Raw genomic sequence first — 13,235 nt, forward strand, 5'->3', positions numbered from 1 at the left:
GACTAATGTCCCTGTTTTTGGTATCAGGAAAGTACACAAATATGGGAAAAGCACAACAGGAGAATCTTGGGATATTGATGCGGATGAGGAAACATATTATGAGTAAGATTACATTCCCTTAAATCACTTCAATGTGCATTTCTCCCTTAGTGCATAATGCTCGTGCGGCACTGTTATATGATAACCTAAAACTGGGGTAACAAAACATGGCATTCCCTGGAGAATTTGTAGTAAGATTTGGATTTTTTATCAATCTTTTCACAAAAAAAAGATAGAATCTGAAATTTTCAATGGCAGGGCTGAGCCTCATTACGGATGGGCGGATGTCGTGGGCAATTCAAGCCAGCTGCTGTCAATTCAACCGCGGGAGAGGCCTCCTGGTGTTTACCCAAATCTTGATTTTGGGTCAACTCCACTGCCGCCAGATGACCCACCAGACTTGCCACTACTATAGCAATAAAGAGCTGCTTCTTCTATTCTCATTTTTTTCTAGGCCTATTTAGAAATATTTATTAGACTCTTTTCAATGCAAGATCCTCTTGTAGCAAAGACTGCTGGAACCTCTTGCTCTCCAATTTATTCATTCTTTGGATCCTCAATAATTATTGTCATGTTTTTTAGTGCATTTGCTTTGTGAATGGCCAAATTCCCTGTGTACATTCTATTATCAGTCCATTCTGTGCTTCTTAAAGAGAGGAATGCTTTTGCTCCGTGAGGTGCCTCCTTACCAGAATAAGGTGAGGTACCCCCAACAATTCTATAAGAGTTCTTACCTTTGATTGCTATGGATCTACCATCTGGTAGGCTATATGTTAGATTTCAGCTGAAAATCATGCAATTGCCCAACGATGGTGGATTTTGTTCCATCGTACATCTGGAAATAAATGGTTTGGATCATTGAGTAGGTTGTATTTTTGCCAGCTCTTGTAAAAATATGTGCATCCATCATATAATAACCCACCTTCCATAACCAAAAATACACATTTTTTTAGGGGAATGATACCTCCCTCCCTGACGATAAAATCCCCCTCTTTAACATTATTCGTTAAGTTTTAAAGGCAAAGATAAACGTTAAAGGGGGTGAATTTATCCTCAACCAGTTAGCCATGGGAGGGGGGTGTTTACCATTTCCGCCCTTTTTAACGTGGGGTTTGTTGATTAGTGTATTTTTGGGGCATTGGATAATCAATGTAGGGCCTACCAGATTGATGGTCCAGATCAACTTGAAGTGGGTCCATCATTCAATAGTGGATGTATCCTACCATACTACAGTAAGGCGGTGCTCTACTGAATTGTTCCTCATTTGAAGCAAACTATCAGCAGCAATAGTTTCATTCCTTTGATTCCTTCGTTATATATAAGATTCAATGTTTCAGTTTGAGGATATTTAATTATGAACGTGGAAAAACACAAAACCCCAACTCAACAACAACTCTAACAAGGTAAAAGGAATCAACTCGGTGTGTTTCAGTGCATGTTTGGCTGCCATGATTTATTTCTCATGGAACATTAGCTTACCCAATGACGGGGAAGACTTGAGAGGGCATGAATGAGTAGTAGAGGGTAAGAAAAAAGTCTGTAAAAACAAGGAAACCACCCAAAATATGATTGATTTTTTCCTTGTTTGTGAGCCACCTCTCCTCCCATCCTCTCTACGCTTTCTCACCGCTTGCCCCTCTCTCCATGCCAATCTACCGGCACACAGCTTACTAAATGAATTATAAGAAAACTAACACATTTTTAACAAAAAAACCTGATATTCATGTTTCCTTCTGAATCTGAAATGTCACTAAACACAACCTGCTTCTGATCACAATAACCGCCGAATTACATCCAATTTACACCAAAAACCTCCCCCTTGTACACTAAAAGAGTATACTGTTCTACTAAAAAAAACCCAAACCATGCTTTATGAATGTGTACATGAAAGATCTGAACCTGACCAAACAGCTTACCCGGACGCTGCTCCATATGTGAATTTGGGATGAAAGAAACAAAGATCTGTACAGTTCTTTCGCGAAGGAGTATGTACAGAAGTATAACACTGCACCAGTAGCCAAGACATTAATGACCAGTGCCCAAAAAATTGATGAAAGAATTGATTAAGGACAAAAATTTTGTAAGAAAGGGCAGCTTCACTAGTCCGAGAGAATCTCCGACAACTCTGGAGGCTCTTCGGACTTGATGAACAGATCATAGTCTAGTTGTGTTCCATTTTCCAATCCTTTCTCTCTGAGCTCCATCTGATGCTCCTCGTAATCCATGTCCGACCATTCGAGCTCATCATCAATAAAATCCATTGGTTCAGTGAGACCTTTACTTGTGTTCCCCTTCCCATTTTTACTACTGATCTTAGGCTGAGTTTTATAACTGGATTCCAATGCCTTAGCGGCAGGATCTTCACATATACAGGGTGTCGGGTTTTCGTGAAACTCACCTCTACCTGGTCTTACCTCATTTGGCTCTCCCATGAAGCCTATCTGATTAGTACGCACCTTTGAGGCAAATGTTTCCCAGGTCATGCTAGTACGGTTCAGAAACAAAGAGGAAAGTTTTTTCGCATTTGGGCGAATTGTTCGCTTGTGCCCAAAATATCTCCTGAGATAAAACAATCAGTGTATAATCAATCACCAAATCACATTTTTTACGCAAGCTAAGGCCCTGTTTGTTTAAGATTATGATAACCGATTTTGAGTTAGCAAAATTACGTTTAAATTTGTGTCCAATTATTGGTTTCGCGCTCACAGATGGTTTTCATAATCTTAAAAGAACAGGATCTAAGCAAAGGAAAATGGATAAGATGAGAGATGGTACCTTCTGCCAGCTAAAATTTTTGCCATGTTGCCATTGTTGTTAGTCACAAAAACATCGCTCTCGTCACAAACAATGAAGTCAAGCGCAGCCATGCGAGAAGAAAATGAGGTAAACGGCACCAACTCTTCCTTGCTGGCTAAAATTTCTTTTGAATGAAAATTAGGAAAGAGTGCTTTGAGTGGTGCTAATGTCTCTTCTCCTCCATATACTTCCCCAGACGCCACATAGATGTGAACATCATTGCCAAAGCCCAAGGCTCTCAGCATAAGACCAACCTCTTCGGGAGTGAGTGGACATTTCCCATGCCTTCGTTCCTTCTCTGGGTTGCTTATCTGCAATAGCATTTGAAGAAACATCTCAGGCACACTTTACATTCCTCTAGAGGTTGAACCATTTCATAACCTTTGAACAAAAATTCAAAGTTTGCTGCCTTACATGTAAAGTTTTCCACCTCTTACGTATTGCTCCCAATTCTCTCCTTTCCTTTTCACCTCCTCCGTAATAGCATCCAGAAAATGCAAGCATATCAGGTTCATACCTAAAGAACCAAAAGTGTATATGGATCAAGAAACTTTTCTCATTCCATCCGTTATTTTTATGGGCTCACATTTTCTGGTCCGTCGACCAGTATTAGGGTGGGCCCACATTGTTTAGGTGATCCAAACCATTCATCTGATGGGCCCAGACATAGATAGGGTGTGCCCTAACCCTTAGATTTGTGGAGGTTTAAAATGGACAGAGTTGTGGAGGTTTAAACCCATCCATTTTAACCTCCACAAATCGAAGGGTTAGTATGATCCTATTAAGTTGTGGAGGTTTAAAATGGACAGATTTGTGTAGGTTTAAACCCCTCCATTTTAACCTCGACAAATCGAAGGGTTAGGATGATCCTATGGAGATGATTTTTTGGGCACGCCCTATCTACGTCAAGGCCAATGGTTTGCATCACCCAAACAACATGGGCCCCACTCTGTTTATGGTCGACGGACCAGATAAGTTATCTAATCGATCGACCAGAAACACTTTCCCTATTTTTATCCGCAATTTTATAAGTAGCATGATTCCAGTGAAAGTATAAATTATAGCAAACTGCCCATGTAGCAATATTCAAAACGCATTTTACACCAAACAAATAACCAAAATGAACAGAATGATCAAGGTTGAAGTTTACCTCAGGTGTAGGGCAATGAAATGCCTGCTTTTCTCCCTCATCCTCTGGGTCAATATTCTACCCATTTCAATTATATGGTCTGTGAATTTCAATGCGTGGTAATTGACTCTACATCTTAGCTTCTGTAATTCTGTATCTAGTTTATTTGCAAGTCTGTAATCAAACTTGGTGAGCCGAACAGCCTGTCATAAAGCATTCAATTGAAAATTCAATTCCACGATCAATGAAAACGAACTATAAATTAATTAAAATTTAAAACAAAAAGTAGAAAGTATAAAGATCAGTGTAAAGGACCTAAACATCAACAACAAAGATATTCTTCAAAAGAGCCTTTTATATTATTATCGAATAAAAAAACTATCAAAGGAATTGGATGTATTCAGCCCCAGCCAAAGATTCAACAAGATCTACGTTCTAGTTCAATGTCCTATGGGAACCGGTTGTTTGAATGCTCGGAACATGGGTGCGTAAGCCTGGCCGCTGCTACAACTCGCAAGGCGGCTATTGTAACGAGGCTACGGTTGCTCGTCAGAGGTCATGGCTAAACTGGTAGTTGGAAGTCGGGTACAGGTGTGAATGATGTTTGGGTTGAAGCGACAGGTGGTTTACTGGCTTGCTCTCCATAGGCAGGTTTTCGTGCTCGTAGATCTAGGGAAAAATCTGCTTAACATCCACCAAGGAGAAGTCTTTCTAATGAAATTCAAAAATGAACTCAGCCCAAGGTTGGAGAGGTGGTCCACAATATGTTGTCTCCCAAAGCATACAGGGGACCTTGAACTGCAATAAAGCAGAGAAGCTTCTGGTAATGCAAATGGTTGGTCAATTGAGTGACAATCAAGAACTTCCACATTTCCATTGGATCCATAGTCGAGCTGACCAGAGAATGGAATATCAGGAACATCTTGCTGCAAGACTTTCCTACCTACGACAAAAGGATCACCTTCACCCCTGAAGGCCCAGCATAGCATCTAATTGCTCTCATGCCTTAATACATATCCCCATAACCCTTGCAACCACAACTCCACCCTACAATTGTAACCAAGACTAACCGGCAAGCACTACTTAGGTACAAGTCCACGACCAATTGACTACTGACTGTGCCATAAAAATGTGAAGTCGAGCATTTGCCCTGGTGGGGATGATTTTAAATCTAACAGTGAGGTCAGCATCAAACCTCGACCAAAAACAAAAACAGTATGAGAAACTTTCTAAGCATGGTATGAGATAAAATCTATGTCTTCTGTAACTTGAGAAGGCCATCATCAGAATGGGCCAGGTTCGAGTTGGGCTAGGATCTCACAGAGCCCAAATAAGGCCACAAAGTAATGCCCGGAGTGCATCATCAGACACCCAGCCGGTCCCCATCAATGTGAATCAAATGCAAATCCTTGTTAACCAGTAGTCGTGATGATATTTCTACTACCCATTTCTCCTTCTCAACCATTTGTAGGAGTGTTTCATTATGCAATTTGCGACACATAGCTTTTTCTTCCTCCTGGACTTCACCCACCTTCTTTTATTGCTACTACTGTTGCTTTAGATATTATAATTGCTTCATTTGTTACTACATTTCTCTTTCCCTGAAGTTCTCAAACTTAAAATTTTCTAGGGGAAACTTCTTTCCCTGTCTCGCTCAAATGGTATCTCTTATTAGATTTTGCCTGACATTGTCATTGCCAAAACTCCCTGCATTGATCATTGATTAATCAATCTCGCTATAAATAGATTCAATTGTCTATACTTCACTGACCATCCAATCAATTCCATAACAATTGCTTGAGCAACAGCCAAAGAACTATAGGGATGCGGCAAAGATAGATAGCAATGTGGAGGACAGAAATAGGCATGAATATATGTACAAACAAGTAGAACATGAGTATAGATTATTAAACTATAGTTACCAGGTTGGGAAACGGATACAGGAAATGAAACATGAAACGGAAACGTGAAAAGCGTGAAAAAAATTAAAGGGGAAACGGGAAACGGGAAACGGAAAACGATAGAGAAATGTCTTGGGAAACGTATTGAGAAACGTCTTGGGAAACACGAGGGAAACGTTTGTGAAACACGAGGGAAACATTTGGAAATACGAGACGGAAACACGAATGAAAGATTCATGCATTTGATTGTTGCAAGGAAGATGGAAAGCGCTAAGAACGTGGGAAAAGGCAGGGAAACAAGACTGAAACGTTTCCTACGCGTTTCCCGAAGGTTACCCGTTCGTTTTCCACACGTTTCCCGAACATTTCCAGTCATTTCCAAAATGTTTCCCACACATTTCCCATATGTTTCCCCTATTTTTTAATAGGCGTTTCGTTTCCGTTTCGGAAACGCGTTTCCCACCTACCTAGGACGTTGCCGGCTTCTATGTATTAAACACATTATAAATGTGAATCTCATTAAATATAGGGAACTGATATATTCGCCCCTTTTTTACTAGGGATAGCCCCCTCTAGTGTAAAAATGTATTCATAAATACACTGGAGGTGGGGGGGGGGGGGGGGGGGGGGTGGTTCCTACATATATTAAATACTTTATATAACAAAGAGATTTTTTTTTGAATGATATATAATAAGAGAGGTTAAACCCTTATAAATGTAAGCCTTTTCTTAGATATTAAAACCTATACAACAAACAATCTATATCTTTACTTATACGATGGGAAAACTTGGTCAGATCCCAAGGTTATTCAAAACCCTTATAAATGTGGATTTTCTTTTAACTATAAAATACCTTATAAATATAAATTACATTATACATGAAAATTTATCTATAGCTATTATGTACCTGTTACATATTGTGCAAAAGTGTATGCTAGAACCAATGGTTTTGTGGGATTCAGTAATCAGTACTCCAGACTTGGGTCTCAAATAGCACGTGTGCTATGTCACTAGTGGACATAGCTTTTAGTGGTACACCCGCCTTGTAAGATCAGTGCCTGCAAAATATCAACAGCTTGACTTTTCTTGGAAAGTCCCTAGAGACGTCTTTTTCTTGAGGTTATAGGATCATACAATAATGGTGGGACCAAATGCAGGGGGTTGGACTCACAGTTGCCTATCATATCAACAGATCTGATTATTTGCACTTATATTCATGAGGCTAGAATCACCTTCCTTTTCTTATCATGTGCAACCTGGCCATTTTTGTTAATAAAAAAATGGTTTTTTTTAATGGTCTGTTAATAAGAATGGTACCTTCCTGCAAGTAATGACGTGTTAGCAGCCCAGATTATTTTCAATCTCTGAGTCTAATTCATGACTCCTTGGGAATACAATATTGCAACATGCATCCCTAGACTCTAGCTACATGCTGTTTAAAGTGATCCTCAGTCATTTATAGTGCTAGCACATTAAAAGGTAGTTCTGTTGTAAAAGAGAAACAAAATTCTGTTTAGGGATACATGCATTCGTCTAGCTTTATTTTCCATTAATAGCTTCACCAAACCAAATTTAGAGATTGAATAAATAACTAATAAGGCAGGATTACAAGAAAACTAACCTAGAAAAATCAAACATTATGCGAAATTTTCCACTCAAAAAGAAATCATTACGCAAAATTTAGATAGCTGAATACTTACATGCTTTTTCAGAAGAACAGGTAACAAACGATTTTGGTAGCATCTTGGAGTGCACTTCCTTGGAACACGCGTGGTATATGGAGTTATAACTTTCCCGCCCTTTTTTGGGAGCTGTTTTATGATTTTAACATCTTTCGAAAGAAATGAGATGAACCAATCAACATCGAAGATTTCACTAAAATTGCTACAAAAGGCAGTGTAACATGGATCAGTGGCCAGAAAATTAAACCCCTTGTAACAGAGCAGGGGGAACTAATGATACATTGCACAGTGTTCAATTATAAAACGGTGATAAGAACCTAGAATCCTTCCAGTATGATTTCTGGTCCAGCTTTGGAACGACGAGGGTAGCATTCAAAATGCGAGCTGCAACAACAGCATCTGTTATCTGCAAATAATAAGCATTATAAGCTTGTCACCATTAATTTAATAATAGAAGTTTTTAATCTCCAATCAAAATGGTATGAAACCTAGAATTAATTCAACAAGTACTCCATAGTCTAATGTAACATAATGTTGTAAGATCTGTCTAAAACCAATAATAATGTAATGAAAATTAGGAACTTATTAAGCCAATGAACTTTTAAGATGAAGAATTTGAACCCATTCCAAGTCCCATTTTCAAATGCAAAAGCTGGGGCCTGATTCACCAACAGCAACGGCCAAATTATAACACCAAAGGTCCCAAGGATCATCAGGACATACGGAAGAAAGAAGAAGAATGAAGGAGGTGACAATATGAGACCTGAGGTGAGTTGCTGACATCAGCACAAAATCAGCAGGTAGCATACAACTTGCCAGATTGCAGCAAAACTGAACAGATTGTGTCATTTTATATGTTGGATTTATAGTGATATCTGCAGAATTTTCTGGAATAGTTGAGATTGATTGAAGTAGAATCCTACTTGGGAATGGCAATATGATATCTGCAGAATTAAGTGGTTTAGATATGTTATGAATTTATAAATTAAGTAAATCTCAATCACTTTCTTCCACTCCTTTCCCTGAAAGGTTATCATGAGGAATATTCCATTGCAGCCCCCGCAGTCCAGCATGCTTCTCTATTTGAGAAACTTCAAGAAAGAAGTTACGAGGGCAAGATTTACCATAGGCATTTCCTTTATAAATGTTGAAGCCCATATTTACCATAGCTATCACAGGCCCTCTTTCTTAACAAGGAATGCAAGCCCATATTGAACACATCAATATGAATGGGCACATTCAGCTCTATCATCTGCTACATGCAGCACGTTACCTTCTTAACGAGGCTTGTTCTTCACAACACGCAATCATGGAGATGATTGCTTCGCGATGTTTCAGTTGAGTATCCTAGATAACTATTTGGAGTGGATGGTTGAAACTTGAAAGTAAAGACGTCTAAGAAAGGATTTCTCAACAGCTGGGCTCTAAAAGCACAATGGAAACTCCTGGAAAATAAATTATTGACAAAACACGCAAAAGGGTAGCTTCCTTTTAAGAGAGTTTGTCGTTTCAGGGATTAACCTTTAATAATAAGTTCGTAACTTTGACCTTTGTCTCATTACATGTGTATACAACAAAGCCGAATTCATAATCCAAATCTTTGACAACAAGCTCTGGATTCTAAACCTTACATGTAGTTACTACTGTAACTGAAAGCTGAAGCACATTTGACCATATAGGTCTTATAATACTACATCTAAGTTCTAAGCTTTAGTTCCTGGCTGAATATAAATGACGGTTTGCTTTATCTTAAGTTCTTATTGTTATTATTTTCTTCTAGACCCAAATGAAGGAAAGGTAGAGGATAAAATATTACCAACATCTAAGGAAGCAGTCATAGGCTGTCAGCAAGAGAAACCAATGGTCTATGATCCTATTTTCCTCAATGAGTTTGATAGCAGTAGCGAGTGGTTGGTCAAGACTAAGGAGCTAGTATTTGAAAGTGATGACATCACCTGACTAGACATTGATACTTTAGTGGCGCTTCCAAACCCAGGCATCACAAAGACCGAGAAGGAAATTGAATGGATGACCAAAGAGTAGTCAAGGCAAGGATGTTTGCCGAATCAGAGGAGAGTGAGGACAAAGAGGTGTACAAAAAGGAGACAATGATGATGATGATAATGTAGCAGAAATTTGGGAGAAGAATACACTATTAGTTTTGTATAAGATTACTGTTAAAAAATAAGGGTAAGATTGATTGTTTTTCAATTGCTTTCCTAGAATGAAAATAAGATCTTTTGTTTCAATTTAGAGAATGCAGAAAATTCGACAAGTAGTGGATTGGTTTTCAACTGGTTGTTTGAATGCTTCACCCTTCTTAATTTTTCTTTAATTTTTTGAGCAATAAGAAAGAAATTTATTAAGAAAGAAGATAGTTGCAGAAGGGGCTGAGATTGCTCCATAGTCAACAAAATTCTATGTACACCCTCCCTAGCTAGGGAATCAGCCAAGTCGTTTGCCTACCTCGTGATGTAAGAAATGGATACATCAGCTCCTCTATAAAGGTTCGACATTTCGTTGACAATGCAAGCAAGTATCCAGGGCCCATGCTACAATGTATAGGCCAGCAATACATTAGAAGAGTCACAGTCAAATCATAGATTCCCAAAAACCTGTACACGAAATGTGGAACCCATATAGAAGAGCTCTTGCTTCGGCTTCATTTGGTCGCTAGTGAATTGCTCATTTTAATTGTTAACATTCCATTAGATTTGATTAGGCTCTGTAGCCTTAGTTTACATTCTAGGAATCACTGCTCTCATTTCTTCATCTTAAGCACTTAGGTTATTAATTTCCATTATTAATGGAGAATTGTAAGTTTCGTCTGGCACCAATATGTAGCACCCCGTGTATTAGTTTTTCAGTCAGATGTCTTGCCCCAAACATAGATTGTTTCATCTGAAAAACTTATTGCAGTGGCATTTCTTCAAGCATATCAAACAGTTAAGATACATAGTACTTAAGCAAAGGCTGAAGAGTATGAATGTTAAGAATCTTACTCCTGTCCTCTGTTGATTCAAACCCCCACTAGTTGCAATCAGCAAATACCTATTGGAATGTGTAATGGCTTCAGCTGCTGTAAATTAAACAATTCATCCTACATTAGGTAACAAACACTTTGAACCATACATTCTACCGAATACAAATACCAAAAAAAACAAATGACAATGGTATTACGAAACGAATACTATACTACAAATTCGGAGGCCGACAGCTATTCTGCCGATCATTAACTTTACAAGAATCGAGAAAAAGTAGTAGGGAAATTCAATAATGCCATAGAAAAACATCCAGCGTCCTATTTACATTTCTCTTTATGCAATTGCAAAACTGAAACAAAAAAAAAATGCTAAACAGTGTCAAATCCATTGAATGAAGCATAAAAAGCTCATCCTAATCGAGACTCCGAACAGATACTCATCCATCTCTCGATCCTAACGATCAAACAAACTCAAACCTAAACCTAAACTCAAATTAAACCTCCGGAAACACAAGATTAAAAATCTATAATCCATTCAGTAAACACACACACACACACACACATGAAAATATACGACCAAACAAACTCGAAAAATGCCATTACCTAAATCTAAATTCAAATAAACCTCCGAAAAATCAAGATTGCAAATCTATAATCCATTCAGTAAAAAACACGCACACAGGAGCATATACAACCAAACAAACTCGAAAACTGCCATTACCTAAACCTAAATTCAAATTAAACTTCCGAAAATGCAAGATTGTAAATCTATAATCCATTGAGTAAAAAAACACACATACAAACATATAATAATCATAAAAAGCCAAAAAAAAAAAAGAAACAGAGGAAGAACAAAATCGAATCTCACTTGTAAAGTTATTGCTGGCATTACTGCATCCGTAGTAGAATTTCGATAAGGTCGAACTCCAAATATCATGTCCAGAGCTCCCTCCTCCACTCTAAAATCCAAAAAAAAAACACAAAAATCAAAAACAAATATCCAATCGAGATCAAATCCAACGGTGTAGATCAGATCATCCGAGATCCAATCCAGATCTAATCCAACCGTTGAGATCAGATCATCCGAAACGAAATCAAAACCTTACCGGAACGCGAAAATACTCTTCTTCCTCGATCGCGTTGATTTGAACCTCGACGCCATTTTTCAACTACAAAACAGAGAAATGTGAGAAAGAGAAGCTATAAAAGGATGGCAAAAACGTGAAAATGAGAAAAAATAGGGTGAAGAGATTATACCAGAGGAGAGGCAAAACGAGGAAAAGGGAAAGAAGGGTTTATATCGAGAGGAAAAGGAGTGAGGAAGTTAAGGAGAAGGAAAAAGAGAATTAAGATTAGAAAGACCGATGAGATGGCCGGAATCAGGCACCGGTCTTGTTGCCGCCGGCGAGCCATCGCCGGAACTTTCTGCGGAAGAAGAAAAACGCGCGGTTTTTCTACGACGACAACGATTCAATGGCCGCTCGTAAAAAGGCGAAGAAAAAAACAAATCCAAATACAAAAGCGCCCTTGAAGGAACCGCGCCTAAATAAGAAAAAAACTTATAATTCTAGTACCACTCTCTTATTTCTCGGTTTCGCATTTTATAAGTGCCGCGTCATCATAATTTTTTGTTTTATTAGGGCCCGTGTATTTGTTTTCTTAATAAGCTGTGTTAATGTGCTTTATAATTTTTTTTGGACAATGGTATTTTCACCCCCAATTTAAGATAATGCGCCCCCTTTTACGTGAATTGGCGTCAAAAAGCGTTAAAGTCTGCCCACAATTCACGTTAACAAGGGGCGGATTATCCTACAGTGGGGCGGTTTTTTGGGTTTGTCTTTTACAATTGGCTTTCCTATATTGAGGTCCTGCGTTTTGTCCTTATCCCAAATCTCTGAAGGACTACGTTCTTTTTGTTTTAAAGACGGAAATGCCCTTGAAAATATAAAAAATGCCCTAACAAGATAACACCTTCGTGCGTCAGAGTGATAGGGAAGGTGTTATGAGATCCTAATTAGGTAATAACAATGACATGATATCAGTATCCCCTGTTTTGATATTAGCACTCATCCTTATTTTGGGATTTTGATTGTGTGAATCCCTAATCTGCAAAATATATGAAGATTGATGTGCCTGTTAAGAGAGAAGTGTAAAATATAGAAAAGAGTTCAGGGATCAAACTAATGGAGTCTAATATCAGCTTCCTAATAACTAAATACTTTTTAAAAATTGAATTTTGCCAGCTTAAATAGTTAGATATTTGAAATTAAATTTATTTATAAAGATACTTTTAAAAAGTAGAGGAAGTCTAAACTGAAGGGAGCCCTTGCAAAAAAGAGGTGAAAGGGCACCCCCATTGGTTCTTTCACCTCTTTTTTTGCAAGGGCTCCCTTCAGTTTAGACTTCCTCTAAAAAGTAATATAACAAACTAAATAAAAATTCATCCCGGGGCTGTTTGGATGCGTAGAGATTTTTATTAGGAAAATGAATTTTACAACATTTGATAAAAAATATTATACATTAAAAAATCAAAAATTAAAAATTTGCCCTATTGTAAAGTAACATTGCAACCCCCCCCCCCCCCCCCCCCCCCCCCCCCACCATCCAAACACTCATTAGAGATGCAGATGGAATGGAAAAATTATGTCGTTTCGACTATTCTATTATCCATTATTGGACATTGATCCAAAGGTTAGGATTGTCCA

The 13,235-nt window shown here is 38.3% G+C and overlaps 2 protein-coding genes across 3 annotated transcripts in view; one reads left to right on the top strand and one right to left on the bottom strand.

The window, feature by feature from the left end:
• The window catches only part of LOC143886644 (protein EARLY STARVATION 1, chloroplastic-like), a 33,280-nt gene extending 32,655 nt beyond the window's left edge, over window positions 1-625 (top strand). Inside the window, exons 10-11 of the mRNA XM_077390692.1 lie at window positions 28-102; window positions 298-625. Coding sequence (XP_077246807.1) covers window positions 28-102; window positions 298-454 — 232 coding nt within the window. The 3' untranslated portion in view covers window positions 455-625. The remainder of the gene's footprint in view (window positions 1-27; window positions 103-297) is intronic.
• A 1,112-nt stretch (window positions 626-1,737) lies between these two features.
• On the bottom strand, window positions 1,738-12,029 carry LOC143886641 (O-fucosyltransferase 16-like). 2 transcript variants are annotated; one of them, XM_077390689.1, is made up of 10 exons: window positions 11,788-12,029; window positions 11,637-11,699; window positions 11,399-11,489; window positions 10,550-10,623; window positions 7,865-7,953; window positions 7,566-7,749; window positions 3,986-4,167; window positions 3,250-3,352; window positions 2,815-3,146; window positions 1,738-2,598 (listed from the first exon to the last, which is right to left on the bottom strand). In XM_077390689.1, the coding sequence occupies exons 1-10, from the start codon at window positions 11,941-11,943 to the stop codon at window positions 2,139-2,141; spliced, it is 1,734 nt and encodes a 577-aa protein (XP_077246804.1). In that variant the 5' UTR covers window positions 11,944-12,029; the 3' UTR covers window positions 1,738-2,138. The 2 variants fall into 2 exon arrangements, with proteins under 2 accessions (XP_077246804.1, XP_077246803.1); XM_077390688.1 differs by having other exon boundaries at window positions 10,550-10,626.
• Window positions 12,030-13,235: the final 1,206 nt, after the last annotated feature.

This window comes from Tasmannia lanceolata, unplaced genomic scaffold (genome assembly GCF_043159265.1).
Source record: "Tasmannia lanceolata isolate RefF3 unplaced genomic scaffold, GAP_Taslan_0.1 ptg000011l, whole genome shotgun sequence".
Classification (NCBI taxonomy): Eukaryota; Viridiplantae; Streptophyta; class Magnoliopsida; order Canellales; family Winteraceae; genus Tasmannia; species Tasmannia lanceolata.

What these genes read in the sequence shown, in the direction of transcription:
- LOC143886641 (XM_077390688.1), bottom strand. Translation starts at nt 11,943, where the DNA reads ATGGCTCGCCGGCGGCAACAAGACCGGTGCCTGATTCCGGCCATCTCA. An exon ending in TGCCAGCAATAACTTTACAA is followed by an intron (nt 10,627 to 11,398) that starts GTGAGATTCGAT and finishes TTTAATTTACAG; the next exon opens with CAGCTGAAGCCATTACACAT. An exon ending in TTCATTGCCCTACACCTGAG is followed by an intron (nt 3,353 to 3,985) that starts GTAAACTTCAAC and finishes TTGGTTCTTTAG; the next exon opens with GTATGAACCTGATATGCTTG.